The sequence below is a fragment of the Cyrtonyx montezumae genome, unplaced genomic scaffold, assembly GCF_038088225.1.
Source record: "Cyrtonyx montezumae isolate F1298 unplaced genomic scaffold, pur_monq_1.0 scaffold_2, whole genome shotgun sequence".
In the NCBI taxonomy this organism is placed as follows: domain Eukaryota; kingdom Metazoa; phylum Chordata; class Aves; order Galliformes; family Odontophoridae; genus Cyrtonyx; species Cyrtonyx montezumae.
Window position 1 is genome coordinate 25,316,965 of NW_027071936.1, and position 23,530 is coordinate 25,340,494.

At 41.8% G+C, this 23,530-nt stretch overlaps 2 protein-coding genes across 4 annotated transcripts; both read right to left on the reverse strand.

The window, feature by feature from the left end:
- Positions 1 to 689: 689 nt before the first annotated feature.
- On the reverse strand, positions 690 to 5,534 carry HPSE (heparanase). The gene is made up of 12 exons (XM_065736670.1): positions 5,353 to 5,534; positions 4,404 to 4,549; positions 4,128 to 4,253; positions 3,831 to 4,004; positions 3,588 to 3,759; positions 3,401 to 3,448; positions 2,649 to 2,742; positions 2,327 to 2,433; positions 2,139 to 2,253; positions 1,771 to 1,889; positions 1,502 to 1,648; positions 690 to 1,318 (listed from the first exon to the last, which is right to left on the reverse strand). Exons 1-12 carry the CDS (start codon positions 5,517 to 5,519, stop codon positions 1,159 to 1,161), a joined length of 1,575 nt encoding a protein of 524 aa, XP_065592742.1. The 5' UTR covers positions 5,520 to 5,534; the 3' UTR covers positions 690 to 1,158.
- A 2,528-nt stretch (positions 5,535 to 8,062) lies between these two features.
- On the reverse strand, positions 8,063 to 23,276 carry HELQ (helicase, POLQ like). 3 transcript variants are annotated; one of them, XM_065736640.1, is made up of 17 exons: positions 22,497 to 23,275; positions 21,835 to 22,013; positions 21,071 to 21,271; positions 20,057 to 20,129; positions 19,510 to 19,607; positions 18,948 to 19,046; positions 17,770 to 17,915; positions 16,683 to 16,922; positions 15,727 to 15,868; positions 15,319 to 15,423; positions 14,644 to 14,863; positions 13,710 to 13,867; positions 11,705 to 11,803; positions 11,242 to 11,415; positions 10,824 to 10,937; positions 8,825 to 8,959; positions 8,063 to 8,273 (listed from the first exon to the last, which is right to left on the reverse strand). In XM_065736640.1, exons 1-17 carry the CDS (start codon positions 23,209 to 23,211, stop codon positions 8,196 to 8,198), a joined length of 2,976 nt encoding a protein of 991 aa, XP_065592712.1. In that variant the 5' UTR covers positions 23,212 to 23,275; the 3' UTR covers positions 8,063 to 8,195. The 3 variants fall into 3 exon arrangements, with proteins under 3 accessions (XP_065592712.1, XP_065592714.1, XP_065592713.1); XM_065736642.1 differs by lacking the exon at positions 21,835 to 22,013 and having other exon boundaries at positions 22,497 to 22,536; XM_065736641.1 differs by lacking the exons at positions 8,063 to 8,273; positions 8,825 to 8,959 and having other exon boundaries at positions 10,830 to 10,937; positions 11,307 to 11,415; positions 22,497 to 23,276.
- Positions 23,277 to 23,530: the final 254 nt, after the last annotated feature.

The following is a 23,530-nucleotide window of genomic DNA, read 5'->3' on the forward strand; positions in this document are numbered from 1 at the left end:
ATATCTAGGGAATCAAAGATTTCAGACATTAAAGAAATCATTGAAGGTCATCAAGGCCCTACTGCTGTCTTCCTCTCATAATTGCCAAATTGTTTCCCATTCTCAGAAGATTCCCCTTTCCCTATTGTCATGTGCTCCATATGTTACTCCACCTTACATAAACTGATTTACAGTAAATCAAGAGTTAGCAATGCCATCTCCTGTATCAGAAGTGAAAACAAATGTAGGAATGCAAGTTCTGGTCAGAGATAGAAGTATAAATGTGTAGATCTGAGTGTCCAGCACACTGATGGCAGCGTGGCTGCCCTCAGGTAATAACCACCCCCCAGCTGGGCAGGATTTCTAGGAAAATTGCCAAAAGCTAATAATCACTTTATAAGTCCAACATCAAAGGCACATGCATTGAAACATGTGTTAGAAAGGTTTTAAGAGAAGCTACCAGGCAACCTTCAGCTTTTATGTCTAAATTTTAGCTTAAACAGTGGTAGCAATAATACACAACAGATTTATACTGACAATGTGAGATTTTTCCACTTGTATTAAGCCCTGTATATTTCTCTATTTGAACTAGGACAGCGTGAACAAATGTGGCCTTTCTTATTTGCATTTTGGATACATATCACTTCCTGGTGTTCTAAGCCTTCACACAAGGTGCAGACGCTGCATGGGCAAACACTCCTTCCACACTCTGCATTTAAATACAAATTTTATTGTGCCCTTTTGATCACAGTTCCGAAGGACGTGCACTTGCTTTGTGCTGTAAAGCCTTCATGTGAACCACAAGCCTCTCCTCTGCCTTGAATCCCCACTGAGCTGGTGGCATCTTTTTAAAGCTCAAAGAAAGGAAGTACAGTGTGTGCTAGTTTTCCCCCTGCTGTGTTCTGAACATTGTAAGGCACTGGTGGTGGTGTGAGTTATGTGCTTCCAAGAGAACCAGCTGCACTGGTGAGAACTCACACAGGTGAGAAAAGCTGCCATGAGACAAATTTCTGCCCAAATGGGCTGTTTCCCTAGCAGGAGGGATGCATGCCCCTCAAGGGTTGCTTTCAGGATGCTGAAGCCTTTCTGGTGACCTGTCTTTCTCCAGCTTGTGACTGCAATCTTCCTACCTGGCAAAAACAAGTGGCACTGTGTGACAAGCCCTGTTACCCTGCGTGCTCAAATGCAAGCAATAGCCTTAGCATTCCTGATCACGTAGAACCCGTAGGAGAAAGCTGGCAGGCCGAGCGTGCTGCCAGGGGCAAGGGCCATCTCATGCAGTGTGGGGAGTGTCTCATCATCCACCATCCGCAGCAGGCGGCCGTTCAGCTGCACCTCCCTGCCAAGGCACCATGGGATGATGCAGGCGTGCTTGCCGGCATCAGCACTGGCTCTGGGTGTGAGCAAGGGCACCCAGAGCAGCACAACAGACAGCCCCAAAATGAGCAATGTTTCTGAGTGTTTCTGAGGCTGCCTATGCGCTGCTCAGTTCTCGTTCCAAGAGGAAGAGGTGTGGGCTCACCTGGACAGGATGCTGTCCTTGCCACGAGGCAGCAACAGGTACTGATCCACGTTCTTACTCCACAACTGCTTTGGCAGTTGCAGGCGCTGGGTCACGTTGTAGAGGTTCAAGGCAAACAGTGTCACATCCCCTTCCCGGTATTTGGGGCTGCATGAGAGAGACAATAAGTTCAGTAGAAACAACAGGCACCCACACACTTCCTCTTTGCCACCGCCCTGAAGTGGCATCATGGCTGTGGTGTTGCCACCGTGTGGACAGTTGCTGCTTACTGCCGAGGGTTGGTGCAGTGCAGGTAAACCCGCAGGCGCCGTGCATCTGCTTGCTCCACACTGGCCTCCAGTACCCGGGTGCCCACCAGTCTCTTGTACAGCAGTGACAGCCAGTAGTCCTGGGGAGGGTGGGATTAATCACCATCTAGCTTTTTTTTTTTTAAAGCAACTCTACATTTGTCCCCATAGCTTTTCATGTCACTGATGTTATGCCCCTTCAGCAGGGCACCGTGGGGCTCGCAGGGAACCCATAGGGTCACACTGCCCTCCATGCAGGAAAACCCCATGCCAGACTTGCATCAGGGAGAAATGCCCTGTGTTTTTGTCAGCCTAGTGACACGGTGTTTCCCAACAGGTCATGTACGCACCGGCAAGGGCTCAAAGCTGGCATCCACCAGGTGATAGCTGCCAGCACCAAAGAAGACCTGCCTCATCACCACGTCAATGCCATGCCGAGCTGCCAGCCCCAGCTTGTCCAGCCACCTGTCAGGAACCAGCCACAGTTCACACTGGGGCTCAGCATGAGAGCAACTCCCATGCTCCCACTGTCACTCACATGAAGCCAGCCACATAGGTGTTGGAGAGCTGGGGGGCCCCCCCGCCATATGCTGAGCTGGTCTCACCCAGCCATACCTTCTTGCCAGGCACTGTTGCTTCCACAATCTGTGTGGAGAGAGAAGGGAAATAGGAGACAGGTCAAGTTTCGTCCATTGAAGTTACTGCAACCACTTATGCCCTTTGCACTCGTTATTACTTTTGCTAAAGTTAAGGTTTTTTGCACTGTCAGCAGCTGCTGAGCTTTGAGGATGCTTAATTGTTGCACAGCAGAGCAGTCTCTGTACAAAGCCAAGTGGGAAGGGTTGAAGAGGAGGAGGCACCTCCAGGACATCGTGTATAGCTGTGGCAAAGGAGTCCAGCACGTCAGGGCTCAGGAAATCCTCCGTCGTTGCACTTCGGCCATTCACATAGTAGCTGGAAATGGAAGAAAAAACAACAGCTCTCGTACAAGGTCAGTCAAAGTATCCCTGCACCAGCTGGAAATCTGCTGTGCATTTGTTCTAAGGGACAGTGCCACTGCTTGTCCTTGCAACCGCTCTGCGTCCATCTGGTTTGCCTCATGACGTGCCATGTGCTTTCCCAGTCAGCAGTCTTTTTGTGACTGGAGGACTGGGTGCAATCCCCACACGTGTAGGTGGAGAGGTCCTGCAGGTGGACCAAGGTTGCTCTTGGTCCCCACCGAAGTGCAGCATACACCAAAAGGTCGCAAAGCTCTCCATGCGAGAGGGAGAGATAGGTGCAGCTCTGCGTGCAATTTTGAGAAGCCAAGCTGCTGTACTCTCACTTCTCTGCACATTACTTCTCTTTTTATTGGTAAAACATATTTAGCAGTCAGAATGACCTTGCATGCACTGCATTCCCTGCTGCTATGTCTGTGCTGCAACTCCTGGCCCAGATTTAGGGTCTTCCTCAAATACTCTGATGTTTAGAGCAAAGCACTATACAGAGGCATCCAGGACTTGCCAACAGAAGGGTTTTACCTCCTTCTTTCCACTAGCACATGTGAATTGATGTGTCATAACAGAAATACAAGCCAATAAGCAGAGCAGCCATAGCAGCTGAGGGTACTCACTGGTGCCAGGTGACAGAGTCAATTGCCTTCCCTCCGGCTTTCAGGAAGCTGCAGTCAAAACAAGAGTTATAGCAGGTACTGGTGATGTGCTGCAGCACCCGCCTTTTGTCCCTGCCCACCTGGTCCCTGGAGCACATCTTTGCCATCCTCCCAGCAATGTCACATGGGCCCTGGGCACCCTGCCTACCTTCTGAGCAGGTGCTGGGTGTGCTTGCGAGGCTGCCCCACGTCGGGGCCATACAGCTCAGCGTGTCGGTACAGGGGGTGCTGGCTCAGGAGCTGCCGCAGGTGGATGAAATCCCGTCCCAACTGGAAACCATCAATGTAGATGCCTGACTTCTTCTTGAAGCTGTTGGGCTCTGTGGAGGAGATGCCCATCAGCACCGCTCTGTGCAAAGTGCTCATCCCCAACCAAAGTGTGAGTGCTTACCATTGCCCAGCTCCCAGGAGATGTTGTAGCCGCGCTGTGCGCAGTAGCCCAGTAGCTGCCTGGCGTTGGAGCTGTCCCAGCGCAGGCCAGCCCTGCGCAGCAGTGCGTTCAGCCCGAACACCAGGCGGAAACCTGAGCAGCTGGCGAATGTGTGGAGGATGTCCAGCGTGTTCCCTGCAGGGAGCAGAGGAACCAGAGCTTCCTCCTGAGGCCTCAGCGTGGAGCTGGGCACCATGGGATGGATGGCTGCGGCCCTTTGGTTGTAAGCCCTACTGGGAATACCTATCAAAAACTTACTTGTAATGGTGGTGTTTTTGTGCTTTTTCCAGGAATGTTCAGCGAGGAGCAGTTTCTCCTGGAGAGGCCACTGGGTGAGCAGCAGCTCTGGAACCACAGTGAAGCTGGGCCTCGCTCCGCACGTGTCTGTAGGGCACAAGAAGGATGGGAGAAACCAAGCTGTCATCACCATATTGAGGCAACATGAAAAGGGCTATACCCATCACAAGGAAATGAGAGAGGTACCTGTGCACCAGCTGTCCATTTCTGTGCAGCACAGGGACACATTCCTCTTACCTCCCTTGTCCTGAAGTTCTGACAGGACTTTCTCTTCCCAAGTTGAATCTTTGTTGGGATTGAAGATCAGGAAATCAGTACTGGTGCCACCAAACCTCAGGAAGCCCGGGGAGAGCCCACTGGCCAGAGTGTGCAGCTTTGGGTGTCTGTGGAAGGTAAATTAAATGTCAGGATCATCTCCCGCACAGAGGTGAAGCATCAGCAGCATTCAGAGGGGCACCTTGCAGCAGAGGACCTGAGCCACCCATCCCAGCAAAGTGTGGGCTTCAAGCTGGCTGTGCACCATTTCTTCCTGTTTCCATGGACAACTGCCAAACGGATGGATTTTGTAGCAAAACCTGAGTGCACATGGAATAAGTGTTCAGAGTAAAGCAGATGTTATGCAGGACGTGCAGTTCCAGTGCTATCTGGGATGGCAGCAGCCCTATCTCAGCCTGTGGAGACACCCAGCAGATATGAGGCCACCAAGCACTTCCTGGTGTCGGCATGGACACAGAGCTGTCTGCCTTCAGATAAAGCTGGTACTGCCTTTCAGCTTTGGAGCAATGGGGCAGGGTTAGAACTTGGGATCAGGTGGGTGAAAAGGAAAGAAGTTAAATGGCTTTTTAAAAACAAAAAAGTTGAATCCAAAGGGGAAGAGAACAAAGAAATAGAGCTGAAGGAACAGGCCAGGAGCCTATCGCCTGGCAGCCCTGAACTGCCCTGGGATTTGCTCACAGGGCAGAAAAAGGCTTAGATTTAACAGCTACTGGTTCACCTTCTTGCACAACAGAACCTCCCTGGCATTTACTGCGGCTCACAGCACCCAGAGCCCCGCCAAGCGTTCACAAAGCCACACAAAAGGCTCAGCCCGCTTCCGTCCCAGCCAGCAGCATCACCCCCGGCCAGCATCGCGCTCCATCTCCTGGCACGCCGTTCTCCCAGGGAGCGGGGCGGCTGCACGGCTCACCTGAGCAGGGCAACAAAGCGTGGGTCACGGGCCAGGCTGGCGTCCAGCGTGAGAGAGAGGAAGGCCGGGCTTACCGCCCCGATGTGTTCCCGCAGCCCCAGCTGCAGCTCTGCTGTCTGCCTCGGCGGCACAGCCAGCAGCAGCAGCAGCAGCAGCAGCAGCAGCATCTTTCCTCCTCACCTTCCTCCTCCTCAGGGCCGCGCCACTGCCTCAGCACCACCTCTGGAGGGCGGGCAGCCCCAGCACCGCCCCACTGCCTCCCGCTCCCAGTTTTCCCGATATGAAGTCACCCTCCGTCAGAACGAGACCAGCCAGATCGCATCAGCGCTGCCGTTCGTAAACACACCCACGGCTCTGCCGGAGCGGAAGCATCAGCGGCACTCCTCTTGGCAGCACGGTCACCAGGATGCTTCCCATTTTAGGGTATATGGCACGCGTCTGCCCTTTGCGGAGTGAGTGGCAGTAACTCCTGCATCCATCCCACGGCTGTTGCAGCAGTCCCCCGGCCCTGCGACTGGGACGTGAATCCAGTGGTCCATGGGATCATCTGGGATGCGATCCACAGAGAGCAGATGGTGGGTACGATGGGTCCAGTGCTTGCTGGCCCCTGGGGGGCTCACAGCCCTCTTGCAGCTGTGAAGTAACACTTCAGGCATTACGTGGCAATTAGCATCACTTACTGGGGCATTTTCCACATTGCATCCTGCACGCAAAGGGAGATGGATACAGAAGCACTTGTCACCCACAGAAGTTCAGGCAGAGTGCTTTACTGGGAGCTACAGAGCAAGGGTGTGAGGGGCAGGACGTGCCTTAAAACCCTTCCTTACTGCAAGCATGCATCAGGAGTTTGTAGCAATAACAACACTTTCTGGGAATGTCTGCAGCCCAACCACGGAAGTGCTGAACTATCACCAACAGCAGCACCCCAGCTCTTCCTGAGCAAGAACCAGCTGACTTTTATTTGTGTGTGCAAAGGGAATGCAGAAGGGAAGAATACCCTGTACAGAAGGCAAACAGCTCTTGTGGCACCACTGCATTTCTGCAGATAAACAGAACTGGTGGTGTCAGATTAGTCTAAGTAAGAAACCTCACTGAAGCAAAGCTCAGTTGCAAAAGTAGACTATGTACTGAAAATGAGGCCTCTTAATTAAAACCACAGGTTGTGCTTCTCAAAGGCCTCCTGCATCATCCTAATGTCTCCTTATACCACACATCTTTAAGAAGTCAGATAATTTATCTTCAAACCAAAACGAAGCCTTCATGTGCTTTGTTTTCATTGCAACCTGCACCCCGTGCCAGGCCTGTGAAAGCGATGAATGAAGCTTTCAGTCACAGGATGAAGCGAGAACTGCCTACATAGAGCCAACTCACACTGCAGCACCTTTCCAGAACGCAGAGACCACAGCAGCAAACCTGGCTGCAAGCTTACTGCCAGCCCCTTCTGGACACAGCTTTCTACAAGCTACATGCAGAGCCACGTGTCTGGTGAGTGAGAGGGTTGCAAGGATTGCTCTTGGCCAGCAGGTTAGCTACCTGCTGTAAGGATTTATTATTTGTAGAGGATTAATTCGGAAACATTTTATGTGTTTTTATGCTTGTTTCCCCAAATCCCTCAGTATGAGGCTCCAAGTAAGACCATTTCAAATGGGAGCAACAGCTCCCATTAGCCTTTAGAGCAGCTGATTAGGTGTTGGAAATAACTTACAGTTTAGGTTCTTGGTCTGGTTTAATACTCCAAGTATTCAATTCCATTTATTAAAATCCCAAAGCCACTAGAAAGTAGGAGAAATAACCTTTTTAGAGGCATTTTTCCATCAAAAGAAAGCTAAGGTTCCTTGTTACTCATGGTTTCTCTTCTGAAACAAGCAAATCAGCAGTAAAATACTACTCCTCATTTATTCACCACCACTTTTTGCAGCAGAGTCAGTTCTTTACCACAACCCCTACTGGGATTTGATCACTCTTCACGTGAAGTGCTTTAACATGATCATGTTTTACAGAGCAGTTTGAAAAAGGAGCTCACTGTGTCACAACTGAACGTTTCAGACATTTTTAAAGCCACTTTTATGAAGCATACCTTCTAGCTAAAGCTGCTCTCTTTTATATGGCTTTTAATATCCTTACTAAAACAACTATCATTTACCTTCGTAGTCTCAGAAGTTGATATGGCTTCTGATATTGCCTTAAAATTAAAAAAATGTTAAAGAAAATGTAAACCCTACTTGAAAGACTCTTACAGAATCATCGTTAACAATTCTCTCTCCAGGCATTAACAGAGACAGAATAGTCATTTGGTGTTCAAATCTGTTAAAAACAATACTTAGAGGCAGTATCTACAATTCCTTATGTGATTCTGGTATTTCTGCGTTGAAGTTATAACTCTACTTCTCATTCCATTAGCTTTCCCCAGGAGACAGGAACTCCTACCAGGGTTAGTTTTAAAGAAGTTTGTTCACACATGGGTGTCCTAAGGAACATTCATGATGCTACAGCGTTGCTTTCTACTGTGCTTTTTAAGACAGCTATGAGCATGTAAGTACATGCCACCACTTAAGTCCCGCCCACAAAGCATTCCTACAGCTACGTATAGGAATGGGAACCATTTAATAGCACATCTTTTGATGCTGGTCTACTGCATAAGAGGTTTGTTAACAAGATTTGCGAATAGAGAAAAGTGCAATAAATACTTTGAATGCAAAATTCATACAAATGCGATTATACAAAAGATAATAAATATTTATTATATTTACAGCATGTGTACATAGGACAAAGTTAAAACCTAAGACATGCCTGAATACTTCAATTCATTATTATTTTTTTTATGACAGAGTTGGTCAGTAGGTTTACGGGATATCTGTAGGCACCTTTAAGAGTTCTTCTACTTCTTCTTGCAAAGCTTCAGCTTTTTCAGTCAGCAGCATCTGTAATAGCAATCAAATAATTACGAAATTAGGACAATCATTTGCTACACTGTTAGGATTAAACATCAGCGTTCTTTTCTGAGTTTGTATCTGGTCTTGAAAAATGAAACAAAACAATGCTGTCGCTCACAGGACTGCAGCACTCCAAGGACTAATATCTTCTTATATACTACTGCCAAGACCTCGCTCGCACTGTTTACTGTTCCAGATCAGCTGCCAGAATGTTTCTAATCTTTGCTTCTCCAATGAAGAGAACTTTTTATGACCCCCATATAGAAACAACATTGGTTTAAGTAGTTCCTATTTGCCAATCATTCAAGTGCATCAAGGGCAGTAGTTGCTGAATTCACTCCTCTTATAACAATCTTAGATAAATAAGATGATTAAGAAAATGAATTCACTAGATTAATACAGATCACTATTGTCATTGCAAATATCCACAAATGCTTTTATTTCTAAACCGAATCTTCCACTCTCTTTGAATGTTACTCAGATATTCACTTTTGAAGCTTCAAATTCCTCAACTAGTTTCCTTTAACATACTTGCTTACCTTTGCAGATGAAACCATTTGTCTTGCTTGACGTCGTGACAAATGCTCGATTGTCTTCACCAGAGTTTCTGGATTTGCATTAGCTAAGTGTGCTAAAGTTTTGTACCCTGCATTATGAAGCTGTTTAGCTCGTGCCTGTAAGCCAAAAATTGTGTCAGGTTATTATAAGAGGCAGTAAGAATCCTCAGTCCTAATCCCTGCACCCACCGCAAACGTTTATATATGAATTTTCATATTGATCCAGTTTCCCTTTGATTCACCCTGCCAAGAACAGCAAGCCTCATAAGAGCTGGCACTAGCAGTCCAGAAATACTGACTCGAACCTGGAAAACCTTACACAGTTCTAACTAAACCAGGCATTGTTGCTTCCTCTGCACCTGCACAGTACTGTTTCTGCCAGCCTCATTCTTTGGTCACGTTTTCTACATTTGCTGTCACTGACACAAATCCGTGCCTTGCCTTCTTTAGAAGATCTAAATGAAATGAGAGCTCATTGTGTCTGAAAAGTGCTCCTATTTTTCTGCAACTATTAACACCATCTCTTGAGCTTCAACTCCAGAGAAGACTGCACTTTCCAGTTAAAAGCTTATTAATATATATATATTTTGCTTCAGTCAACTGTATCTTCTAGTTTGATAACAAGTCATAGGTGTTAGTTCACAAGGACCGGAGAGATCTTCTGGAATCTGACAGCTAAAAACAGCATGGGGGTACAGGTGATCTGCTTCTCTTTACTCGGCTTGATCCTGTTGTGGTATAAGGATGCAAAACTTATAGTAATAGAACTTGTATGGGAAGTTTAAGTCAAAATGCATTTCTAGGCTTGCTTGAAGTGCCTTTGGATATCTCAAGGCTCTAAGAGCCTGAGTAACAATTCCTATTGGATGGAAAAGTGGTACACTGCCGTCATGTATTTGGTCAATCACATTTTTTCTCCTATTGTTAAGACACCAAGGAATAGAAAATTTCATTTGACAACATATATATTCTTAAGCATCAAAAAAAGCTTAAGCACAGAAAAGCTTACAGACCAAACATGAGCGTTTAGTGATGTGAAGTGTCACAGATTTCACAAAAAATATCCATTAATTGCCAGCAAATATTTTCTGTTCTGTTTTACAGCTGTATGCACAGTGTGACTGATGGCTCTGAACCTGTGCTTGCTAGTAACTCATAGGAACATTATAGCCTGCTCTTCGGCAACTCAAAATTCTACAGACATTTTCTAACTCGCTACAGTAACACAAATATTGATTCTGTCAGTTTCCTACACACAACCTATGTAAATCATGCCAGTTCAAGATGACAGTATCTGCTAAAAGTACCAGCTGTCAATATGGCTTTAATGGTTTGAATTACTGTTTAAAAGCACCTTGATGACAGCAATACATTTCAAAAGCAATCTGTACAATGCAGCTTCAACAGAATCATGCTATTCAGACTCCTCTTGCCCTTACAGACTTCAAGCCATGGAATGAAGACCTTTCTTCTCCCTTTACACCAAACTCAGGCAATTTCACACAAAATGCATCAGGCTTAAGTCTTCACAGTTCTAACTTTTCAGCATAAAAACTCACTGCCAGCAAATCAGCTGACAAGCTGATTTCTACAGTATGCTGAATAGAAAAGGCGGGTCCTTTTGAAAGGAGGTCCAGTAATATCTTCCTAGCTGAATGAGAGTTCTCAGATCATAAACTAGTTACATATATCATTTAAAATCTCTAGGCACTGTTTTACAGTTGAGCACAGAGTTCTAAATTAGTATGCAAATACAGTGTTTTCACTGTTGCTGCAGCAGCAACCAGAAGGAGAACATGACTGGCTCCAGCTCACGTTTCCCAACAGTCAGACCTCTTATCCCCTGACCTTCCAGACTGTTGTGAGATACCTGTATGATGCCAAATTTGGAATAAAAATCTAGCCTGGTCTTCCAGAGATACTTTAGTGATAAGAACATTTAGCACAGAAGTTTGTCTTTATCCAAGATAGGTTTACTTACCTCTAGAACCCCTGCTACCTCCATCAGAGGAATGAGCTCTGTCTTAACACAGTATGTCAAGCGCTTGGTAAGCTCCGCTAGCAGGGCTTTATAAACCCAAAATTCCTCCAGCTCCTGCAGAGACAAGGACAATTAAAAGTCAAAGACAGTAAAGACAGCAGGAAAACTCTTATTGTTTGCTACTCTTCTAACTTGGAGAGTTGCATTTGGCACTCCTCAGCTAAATCTGGGAAAGTTCTGAAAGCTAAAGCATGCATTATTTCAATGGAGAAAGAAGCAAAGAACCAGCCAAGGCAGCTCTTTTCTCATAGTGACATTCTACAACCAGGAGGCCTCATCTCTCCCACGCAACAGAAGAAAATTCCAAGTTTTGCAAAACCAATCAAGAGAAGATACTAAGAGATACTTAACACAATACCTCACAGAAATGTAGAACACAAGAGGCAAATGAAGCAGCAGATACAAGGAGATTCTGCACATAACCTCGGGACATGTTGAATTTTTCTGAGACACTCCATATGTTGGTCTCCTTCAGTAGGGCATACAGGACAAATGACAGGTAGAGCCTGTTCACAACAGCACTGTCCACATTCTAGGAATAAAACAAGTTAGAACTCAGTACTCCTATGAAGCTCGCGACTTCCTGCTTAATTCTTCAAGGATTAAGTCATTACATTCCTGTTCCTTCACATTTCTAAAACAGGTATATGTTAAACCCAAATATATTAAACATTACAAAAACCAAGATGAGGTGAAAAGAAAGCTAACGAGTAAAAGAACAGTAATAACTAAATACTTTCAGGAAAGTAATCTAGCATTTCCAAACAGTCAAATTACAAGACTGCACTATTGTCTTAGGTGTAAGAAACCTCCAAGCCTACCTTTCTGATGGCTTGACCAGAAGCCTTTTTTGTGATAAAGCTCTCAGGTACTCCCACCATATCTGCTACTTTTTGCTCTGCTGAACTCAACTGGTTGAACTAAAAGAAGACAGATTACAGTCAAAATCATTTCTTCAGGACAATGAATTAGAAATTAAATGTTACAAATCAGAACAGCTATAGACAACGTATGCGTGGAATATTTAGCTCTAAAAAGTAATTAACTTCAAATTAGTCTAATACTCATACTACCTGCAGGCAAACAGGTAATTTTGCTTTCTCTTCTCCTCCACAATTTAGAAACTTCCACACTTTTTCACCTTTAACTCCACTGGTGTAAGGCTACATATACAGATGTGTTCAGCTGCTAAACTTCTGGTGTATCTATACAAAGGTTGTGTGCTTTCTTTTTTTCTTTTTTCTTTTTGAATGCATACACAACCTAATTATTAAGGTGCACACAGCATCACATTTCTCACTTCATCTGGTAGCGATAGTTACTCTATATAAAAAAAGATGAATCAGTTAAAAATCCTGGAGAACTATCAGTAGCTCTTCTACATGCTCTAGTATTTTTTTTTTAACAAGTCTTGAAATTTAAATGGACACCTTTGGAATTTAAGTTCTTCCCTCCCAGAGAGAGATCAATGCTAATACAGAGTTGTATTTAAAAAAATCAGTTTCAGAAAATATTTCAAAAACAAACAGCTCAATGATCAAAGAGCACCCTTTTTTTTTTGTTTTTTTTTCCTTTTCTCCACACTTAAGAATTGTTCTGCAGACTCTGGGATAATTTTATACAAAATTCACAGATAATTAGTTCTTATGAGGCACATTATTGAAATCAGAAGCCTATTACTGAAAGTAAAACCATGCTTTTAAACATCTCTAAATAATATTTGAATACTCGGCTGACTTTTCTGCAGTCAGACCTGCAGCTTCTATACCTGTCAATTTCTTGAGTACCACACATTAACAAACCCAGTTATACAGACTTTAGTGTCATCTCTAATCTATCACGCTTTAGAGGAGTACTTGGATATTACAGAGCCTGGAGGCATGCGAGGCTAGAGTAAGATTTGTGTTTTTATAGCTTATGTATGCATAGTAGTTTGTAGACAAGTACTGCCCATGGTAATCACCGTTATATATACATTTTTTGATTGGTGTTAAGCATGAGACTCAGATATAGAAACAATGAGGATTAAGACTTAATATTCACTAGCAGATCTTGCTTTCAAAACTAAGAATGAAATGACAGAGCACCAGAAGTTGAAGATGGCTCACTTAACTACGGCTTTCTTGCAGGATATGGGTGATTAGATGACAAGTAATTCTTGTCCTAGATCAATCACTCTGGTCATGGCAAGGCTAGCATCAAGGTTACAGTCAGGATTTAGAGTACTGGAAAATGAAGAGATGATTCATGTCACTGTTTCTCACAAAGAGAGTAAAATATAGATACATATGACTGTATGGGAACTGTTGAATCATGGCCTGAACCACTGATAGATCACCTGATAGTCAGCCTCAGGAGCACAGGTGAAGGCAATGCACCTGAGTGACTGGAAGGGGTGGAGTCTGGCTCCACCTCTCCCAGACCCCATTTAATGGCTGACCACCACTAGGGAAGGATCTCCTGTTGGAGATCCCTCTTCCGTGGACTTACCAGCAAACCTTGACCATCTGCAAAAGGTGAGCCTCTCTTTATTTACTGGTTGTCTGTTTACCATCCAGATAAGCCTAGCAAAATATACCATCTTCCTCACTATTTTCTGCGAATACTTTTCTGTGAATACTATTCTTCTGGGTTATTCAGCAGGATTTCTCCTAGCACTCATCGGTCTTGGTAAAGAAAAGCACTTCTGCCCTATGACTGACAGCATTAATATCTTTACCTCTTCATCAAAGCGTTATTGTACTAATTACATTCTGTGTGTATAAACACAATTCACTAAGCAGCGTTAGCATATGCCCTCATTGATGTTTGAAATGTAAATCTCACCTGCCTCAAATATATCATCCAATCTGGGCTGCAGTTGGAAACCACATCATATGGAGTAGCCAGATAGAGAAGATGAAGACTGCTCTCAAGAACCAGCCCTTCCAATCCTTTCTTCAGTTCTTTGTAAAGAAGATTGCAGTACGACACGTCTATAGACCCTAAAAATATGCATACAAAGCATGGCAATTTTAGGTAGGCATACAGAATTAAGTATGATAGATTCTCACATGTAGTCATTGTTTTCTTTTTTTCCAGAAAAGCTTGCTGTCAGTACAAACTTAAACCAAGAGAAAAGTTTAGCCCAAATAATTGTTGTAATTTATCAATCATTATTGGTGAAAAAGAACTGTGAAATTCTGCAATCACTGATTTCCACGTACATTTTGTGTGCTTTGGAAATATTTGAATGATCTTCTTAAGAAAAACACTTCTAAGTTTTACAGATTGAAGCTACCTCTTAGTTTCGTACAACTGCTTTTCTCATCCTGCATCCTTATGCTGTAAGATGGAAAAAAAAAAACAACCATGCCTTCTGCTATACTTTCTACATTAGAATCAGACTACATGTAATATACTTTCCCCATTAATCTCCTTCCAAGAGGAAAAAATAACACTACTCACAATACCTATGTGTAAAAATGACATTGTGAATAGTTTTCATTGCAAATAGTAAATCAAATTAAGTCATTAATTTAAATATAGTTCTGGTTTGACTCTCCTTGTGATTAATATTGTTAAAATTCATTCCAGTAATGCTTAGTCACACAACACCTACTCATTCTTAGTTTCAGTCCAACGTGTTATTTAGTAACTAAACTAGCACTGTGCAAGCTTTATTTTTTTAACTGCCTTTTCAAAGAGAAGAGAGAATGCTACATCAAATGGAGGTAATCCTGAGATGGAAGGGTTTGTTGAAGAACAGAATTAATCTTACCTTTATATGTAGCTTTACCCAACTGTGTGATTGTTAGAATACTTCTGGAATTTTGATCCTTTTCCATTATTTTTCCTTTTAAGAGTCCCTTTTCTATTAGATTTTCTAGTTCATCTCTAATGATCTCTGAGAGGCTTTTCTCTTTCAACAGCAGCTGCTGCTGAACACCCAGCAATGTATGGCACATAAAATTGTACACTTCCTCTTGAGTAACTGCAATCTGTGTAAGATTGGAAGTGATTAGTATTGTTTAAACATGTCATCATACATTTAAAAAAAAAACATGCTATTCAAAATAATTACTCAGTAAGACTGTCATTTCAGGTGTTGATAGAGGACTATATGACAAACAGAATAGACACTGATCTGATGGGACAGCATGGCCATCTGTTTATTATCCTGGCTATTCCATTATGTTAATTTGTTTTGACTGTTGAAGCATTAGAAACAGTGGAGAAGGCAGACATAACTTTGGCCTTGTCCACGCTGGAGAAGTGTCATGTTGTGTCACTGCTTTTTTAAGTGAGAAAGACATCCACAACTTTGCACTTTTCAACTGAAGGGAAGCTGTGTTGAAAATACGTGGCTTTCAACATTGATTCCTACAGAATCAAGCAATAGAACATTTATTGCATCCCCCATACACTTAAGCTCCTCATAATGCTTAACTAATACCTTCAATCCAAACAATGATAGCAACAGGTACTGCATTCCCTTGGTGAACTCTGGCAGAAGATTGCTGTAGCAGTTCTCCAAAGGACTGGTAATTAAATCTTGAACCTAAAAAAAAGTCCCAAGAAACATATTGGTGTGGAGAAAATATTTATGTAATAGTTCTAAACTGTCCTGAAGTACTGATACTTATACTTTGTTGATAAGCAGAATCGTATCTGTAGACATCTAGCATTTAGAGCTAATGCATGAAAACAAACCATGTATGACCAAAACAATTAACAGCTATACACAAGTTCAAATACTTAGAATAGAAATTCTACAGAAACTAGGCTAAAGAGCTCATCTACTCCTCTTTATCTCACCAGCTTAATCCAATGACTTATACACCATCAGCTTCATAAAAGTTACCAAATGCTTGTCTTTTTCCTGCACTATGAGAATACTTTCACCAGCATTGTCAATACCAGCTCGACCAGCTCTGCCAATCATTTGCTTATATTGATTCTTCTTCAGGAACTCATTAGCAACATAAGGGGCTCTTAAAATCACCCTGTAAAAAGAAATCCTTGGTAAATTATGCTTCATATTAAAATGACTATAGCTGCAATATTGTAAAAATGCATTCTCTAGATTAGCTTATTTGCAAAGCATGAAGCATAGCAAAATAAAGCATACTTGTTTCAAAACAAGTGTTCAACAAAACATCTAATAACTTGAAGCTTGAACCATAATAAATTTTAATTACTTGCTGCTGAGCTTTTGTATCTAGTCAAACACAAATATCTTTGACCCTAAGTCAACAATGCTAAAAACAGACCACAATTCTCTGTTAGGAAAATAAAGTTTTCTCCACTCAGATATTATGCAAACACTGACACACAAAACTGGATTCTCATCAAACAGTTTTATGGTCTTAAAAACTGTGGCAAAGTGTACCATCAATACCAGTGTAACAAATGCTAACATATTCTTCTGCTAAAAAATATTTAAACATCTCTTCGTAAAATAAGTATTTTATGGCTCAAACGTTATTCTTGGGAAAGCATTTAAGAAGCATCATAAGCTGCTTATTACTGCTGAATACTGAAGAAATCTCTCAATATAGTAAAAATTCCTTCATCCATTCAGGAAAGTGTTCCTCAGCTGTGCCTTCTGAGAGCCTTGCTATTGATTGATTTTTCCTAGGTGGTTAACTTTGCAGTTTTAATTCTGCCCTGAGCTGAATATATTGAATTACTTCCTTCTGAAATTTCCAAGTAACAGCTAAAAGATATTTAATAGAGCTCTGATGTTTCTAATCTAAGGTTTATTATTATTATTTACAATGCAGGAATGAAACAAGATAATATTTTTGGTTAACTCACCTTCTAGCTGGCAGGTTAACGCCAGCAGCTAATGTAGCTGTGCAAGCAAGAAGACACAAAACACCTTTAGAGTATGCTTCCTCTATACTCCTCTTTTCATCGTTTGTAAGGCCACCATGGTGATAGGCAACGCCAAAAGGAATTGTTTGCCGCAGAACCGGACAGACGCTTCCATTTCCAATATCCTTTAGGTTCTTAATGAGGTCCTGTTTCTCTTTCTCCCTGTGAGCTCTGAACTCTCTTTGAGAATGGAAAACATTTTTTTTCAGACTTTGATCAATTAACAATCACTTTAAAAAATGAAGGCAGGCATAACTTCTATATTCCTGCTGGTTACCCATTCCTGTAACTAAATATGGGAGCTTGGGTACAGATTTGCTTCTGGTAACTTTAAAATAGTAATACACAAGTAGAGACTGAAATAACCCACGACTGATTTTTTTTGTTGTTGTTGTTTGTAAGCATGGGTACAGAAGGCATCAAATATTGATTCAGTGTGTGTATGAGGCACACTGAAGACAAGAGGGAGGGTCAATATCAGCTTACAGCAAAGCTTGTAGACATGAAAATTGGTTCCAAGTTTGGTGGCAGGGGAATTTGAATAATAAATATAATTTCTTCCTATATACAATTTAAGCTTTGCTAGACTATTATCAAGTCAAACAAAGTGAAATTCCTTCTATAAATGAAACCTAGTTTAGAGTTTAAATCCTCTAAGTACAGAATACTTGGTACTTACATATTCAACTAATGACATTCATGACCAAATACAGGGCTACAGAGAAAATGTCTCTAAGTAGCATGTGGAGATAAGTGCCAGTAAGACAAGGTTAAATGCTTTTAGTATACTTTTCCTCTTATTATGCTTTTTTTGGTTATTTGTCCTCTATTTATCAAATTTGCAAAAAAAAGCTTGTAAAACAGCTTACTAATAAGCCTTGAGCAGTATTCTGTAACATATCCAGTTAACAGCTTCACATAATTCTGTATATTCAAAGCATGCCTCATCACCCAGAAAAGCCACTTCCATACTAGTTAAGATAAATCCCAAGTATATAATAAAAAAAAAAAGGAGAAAAACACATACTTGTTCAGATACTTGCAAACCATTGTAGCCACATTTTCACAGTTCTTTTTAGTGGGACAAAAGATTAGGCAGGAATATTTTGGAATAACTTCAGTAATCAGTGCAACAATGTGGTCAGGATCTGCTTTCTCCAGACTACCAGAATACTATCAACAGATCAAGAAACATCATTTTTTAAACGTAGAATTTAATTCTTAAACTCAGCAAGTACTCAGTACGTGTTCTCTGCATTCATTGGGGTAATCTCCATTTGCATTAAGGCGACTTAAATAAGAATTTGTAGGATGAACTTCTCCCAACCAAACACTTCGCAGTTTACCAAAAGATCCAGCTCAATATAGCTATATAAAAATAAAATACTCTTCTTTATCTTCCCTGATATTTTTTGTGTGTCACAGTAGCAATGTTGCTTGAGCTAGTGGCAGTATACCATCACCCACCCCTCTTAACGTTCAAGTGAATCCAAATAAGGCAGTAATAAGCACGCAGCAGTGAATGTATCTTCTATTATTTGAGTGATTGACAGCTGAGAAAATCTACCTGCAGACTTGCAGCATTTAGTTCTCTGGAAGTTTCAAGCCCTTTACTACTGTATGGGAACTGTTGAATCACAGCCTGAACCACTGATTGAACCTGAGGTAAGTACTGAGTCAGCTGCAGGGGCACAGGTGAAGGTGATATCCCTGTGTGATGGGAAGGGGTGGAGTCTGGCTCCACCTCTCCCAGACCCCATTTAAGGGCTGACCACCACTGGGTGAGGATCTTTTGTTGGAGATCCTTCCCTAGTGGAGTCATCAGCAAGCCTTGACCATCGTAAAGGTGAGTCTTCATTTTCTTTTCCAGTAGTCTGTGTACCACCTGTATAAAGCCATATGGAAATATACCATCCTCCATACTATTCCATTTGCATTCCTTTCTTTAGAATTATTCACCTTACAACTACTCACATGAAAGAGTACTGAAAGAAAAACCAAACCCCACCTTCTACTTTAAAAGCAGTAAAAAAGTTTAAAATACAGTTAAATATCTGATATTTCAAAGGATGTTTTCCTGCCTTAAGTCTACTGTTGTCTTTGTTATAGGCATTACAAGCCAACTATGTTATTTCTTTTGTGTAAAGCACTGTAAAGAAATGACTGAATAATAATGTAACTGTAGTTCAAAAGAACAGATCTTACCTTGAAATTAAGGACACGTGAAAAAGTAAAGCCATTTTCTGCTTTGCTGTCAACTTCGTAAATTGTATCTCTAATCTTTATGTATTCCTTCAACTCTACCTAGATTGATTTAATCCAGAAACAATGGTCAAATTACCAGCATTAGGCCACTATCTATATAGCTGTTTTTTTAATATAAATCATCGTTCACATAAATACATGCATCTGTTTTTAAAAAATAGATCTAGTTATCCGCTCTGAGCAATTAAATGTCTAATTAGCTAAGAATATGCATCAGTGTTCATACACAGTTCTTCTCATCACTGAAGACCACTAGCTCAGATTTCATGTGTATTACATGAACAGCAATGATTTAGCACTAGTTTAGAAATGTAAGCACATGTATGTACACAATACTCTTGTGAAAGCAGTTGTTAGTACAACTGCAAGCTTTAGCACGCAATTGCTTTTTTACAACATTGTGAAAGTAAACACAAAGCCCATGTTAAAAGTCTAAACAGGGCTGCTATAATTTTAAAGCCAGAAATAATATTTACTGTTTTACAATATCTTGTATACATACTGGTCTGAAATTTTTAGTATAGTACTCCGCTTGCAGGAACTTTTGCAGGTCTGCAACGTTATTTAAAGTTGCACTCATCCCAACAATGTGTGTATTTTCTGTAAAACACAAGTTGAAATCAGTTTATTTCCATGGCCACGTTGCTCAGTATTTAACTCATAAGCCTGCTTATTCACTATTTGTATTTATTTTTAAGTGCCATATTGGCAGGTTTCAGAGGGATATAGCTAAGAATTACTGCTGAGATGTAAAAGTAAAAAAGGAATCCCTCTCTATAAAGACATTTAATTATGATGGCTAAGGAGCTCCTGCAAAGAAATGAAGATGTTTGACAACGCTCAGGGTTGCTCAGAGAAGTATCACAAAAGGTTCAAGTACATTCCGCCCTTCCTTGTGGGGTATAACAACTCAAGCAATCAAAGCAGTAAACACTGTTAGGTCATGGACACATTTTCCAAAGGCAGCCAAGACAATATAAATCTAGAAAGCAAAGCCAAGGCTTCTTTCTACAGATGACCATAGTAAAATATTTTAGAGAGTGACTTACTAGTAGTGTAAAGTATTTTTGCAAGAGTCATTTCCAGCGTTGCTCCACGACTTCCCTCACCAATCATATGCAACTGCAGACCAGAAGAGAAAGCAACAAAGTGTTATTACTGGTTACAAATATTCCCACAAAGAGAACTGTATACTTTGGAGTAATTTTGAGTGGAGTGTCTGTCAAGACTCCATCTAGAGATCCACTTGGTAAACTGACTTGCTAAGCTTCTTCCCCAAGTATTACCTTAATATGTATTTAAGAACCCAGGACAAAAGCTCTGAGTACAAGCAGCTAAAATTTGCATTCCAGTGAATTAGATCCCAAGTGTCAGGAAATAGGACCTCTAAATACAGAATTGGCACAGGGATGAAGCAACCTAAAGTTAACTTTATCAACTTCTTTTTAAGAAACACTTGTTAGGGATCCTAAACTAATCTTTTCTTAGCGGTAAGGTGCTACCAGAAAAAGCCTACCTTATTTATTATGTCTTTTCACATTTGGAGAAGTTGCATTTAAATAAGGTTAGCCTGGAGCGTTCCAAGAACTGAACACAAATTTTACATATTACTCACGTGATTCAACCCCAAAATTAACCTTTAGCAGTAAAACTCAGTTACACTACTAAAAAGCAGAGTAACAGGTAATTCTCAGTGAAACGTGACTTCATTTTACTTCCAGCAAAATACCACATTCATGCATGCATATGCAAAAACATATTCCACACAACTTACTATCACTTTTTAATTTTTGTTACTTTGTAGAGACAAATTGAGAAACAGTTAAGGTACAGCTTATCACTAACACAGTAAGTGTGTTAATACAGTCTACTGTTCTGACAAAGAATACTTCTGTTGATGAATAAAAATAACATTCATCCTAATGGGCATTGGTCTCAGATCAGTTTTCTGATCCCAAAGTATTAATATAGCAACAAAATTATACTACTGGGACACAGTAAGCCCTAGAAACTAAACCAGTGAAATAAACTAAAGCTATAAATGGAAAAATCTCATGACTTACTTCATCTACTACAACTAGACCAAGGTCATCAATCCTATCAGTTTCAATCAAAGAATTCACAAGAGTGTGTCCTTTTTCTATGGTAGCAATATAAAGTGACTTTTTTATTCTCCTCTTGATGGGTGGAAATCTTCCCTTACTTCCTGCATATTCTTCAACCAGGAAACCTAATTCTATCCCAAAGCTTGATAAACCCCAAACCTGTAAAAAAAAAAAAAAAAAAAAAAAAAAAAGCACTGTCAGTTGGAAAACAAATCATACTCATTCTGAATTTCAGATATGTCTCAGCTACTCAACCATGCATGCAACGTACCCACATCTAGACCAACCACATGAGGAAAGCAAAACATTAACTATGACTACTTTCCCCAGTTGAAAAGCAAAAGCGTTCACAAACTTTATCAAGGTTGGTATATCTGTTCTCTAACTTCATTTTGATTCAGTCAGAGTAGTATCTGTTTTTATTATAACAGTACTTTGCCAGAAGAATTGACAGCAGAAGACACTGATATAAGAAAAAAATACAGATGACACTGCAGAGCACTATCATTTCAAGATTCCACACGTTTAACTCAGCATATTGGAGTGATAACCACAATATTTTAGCAGAAATATGAGTCTCAGAGCAGCACTTAAAAGTGAAGCAACTCATTTCCCAGAATGTTTTTGAGAAAAATACAGTTACCTAATGTTATTGCTAAAAGCAGTCACAGAACAAGGCACACTGCAGAAGATGCACAATACCAGCAACAGTTTTTCCAGACCTTTTCTTGGACGATGGCAACATATGGCAGGATCATCAGGACGTCCTTCTGCTGGCAGAGTAATTCTTGGAGAATTAATATTTCAGCAACAAGTGTTTTTCCACCACTAGTTGGTAATGAGTATATCAGATTCTTCCTCTGTTGTAGAGATTTTAATGTTAAGCAATCGTGCTGCCATTCTGCAAAATTAAAAAAGAACTACTGCCAATCCTTTTAAGGGTATGTTCATCCCCCATAGGGCTCTTTGCCAATGCTTTGCAAAACCCAGCAATTCAGCATTCAAGAGTTTTCTTCATTTAAGTGCTACAACCTCCCCATTTTCTCAGACCTCGCACAAAAAAAAGTATTCCTGTAAGCCACACCATCCTCCTCCACACTACTGAAAAACAACCCTCTTCTGACATGGCTTAGCTATTGTTACCTTAACTTTCTTATCCTTCCTCCTCTGGAGATCCAACATGACTTAGACTTTTCCCTTAAATGCAACAAGGAGTATTACATTATCTTATTTTTACACTTGAAAATATTTGCAGTTTAAATACTTAATTTGTGCAGTGGACAGTAGGTCAATCATATGTCATTTTAGAACATAATGGTTTAAACAGAAAATGCTTCACTTAGACCACAATTGTTTGCTTTGAAGAACCCATAAGTACTATTACCATAAAGTGTTTCAATGCCCCGAAACTGCTTGAGGAGGTGCTTAACTTTACTGGGTAATCCATAAAAAGGGCCTTTATCAAAAGATGATGAACCAATAGTTTCCTTAGCAACGCAAATCTCTTCAGACAAAACAGCTTCTTTAAGCTGCTTGGTCTTTGAGACCTTTGGAGTCTGGGCTTTGGCATTTCCAGTCATTGCATTTTTCAGATGGTCTTTAAGACTCACGCTTCTACACGAAAGAGACTTGGAGCCTTTAGAAGACTTTGTGCTTCTGTTCTTGTGTTCAGAGTCAGGACAGGGAGATGATGGATTCAAGATTTTGTCCAAGGAGGAACTCTTGCATTTATCCATCTTCTCCGTGACTGCAGATCTTTGAGAACGAGAAGAAAACTCCCCCATTTTCTCCAAATACAAAAGTTGTGATGAAGGCAATTCATCAAAAACAGAATCACTGAGTTCTTCATTGGCATCTCCAGCATCATATTCATTCACCTGGGAGCCGTAATGTTCATCCACTTTACGCACACCACTATCTTCTGTAGTATGCAAGTTACCTCGCTTGCCGTGGTCCATTTCTGACTGCAGATCCACACGTGCAAACTCTCCAGCTGCTCTCGTGTCCGTGCCTTTTTCCTGGAGGTGCTGCTGCTCTGCATCGAGAACTTGAGCCAATAAAGAATCACTTTCGTGAAAGCTGTCGTAGTCGCCAAACATATCCTCTTCGCTATCATTGTTACCCTGTGGAAATATAACAATAAGAGAATTAACACTGCAAAGAAACAAGCACTGCAGCCCCGCTCCCCAGCCGCCAGCTCCGTACCGGGAGTCCGTCACCCCCAGCACTCGGTCTCTTGCAAGCCAGCGGCGAGCAGGCGCCCCCGGGCCGCGAGCGGGGGTGACTGCGCTTGCGGCTCCTCCTCCGCACGGCGAGAGCGGGCTGAGCCATGAGGAGGGAGCCGGGGCACGTCAGAGCGGTGCGTCACGGCCATCCGCGGCAGCCCGCGACGCCGTAAGGCGCACAGCCCCAACCTCC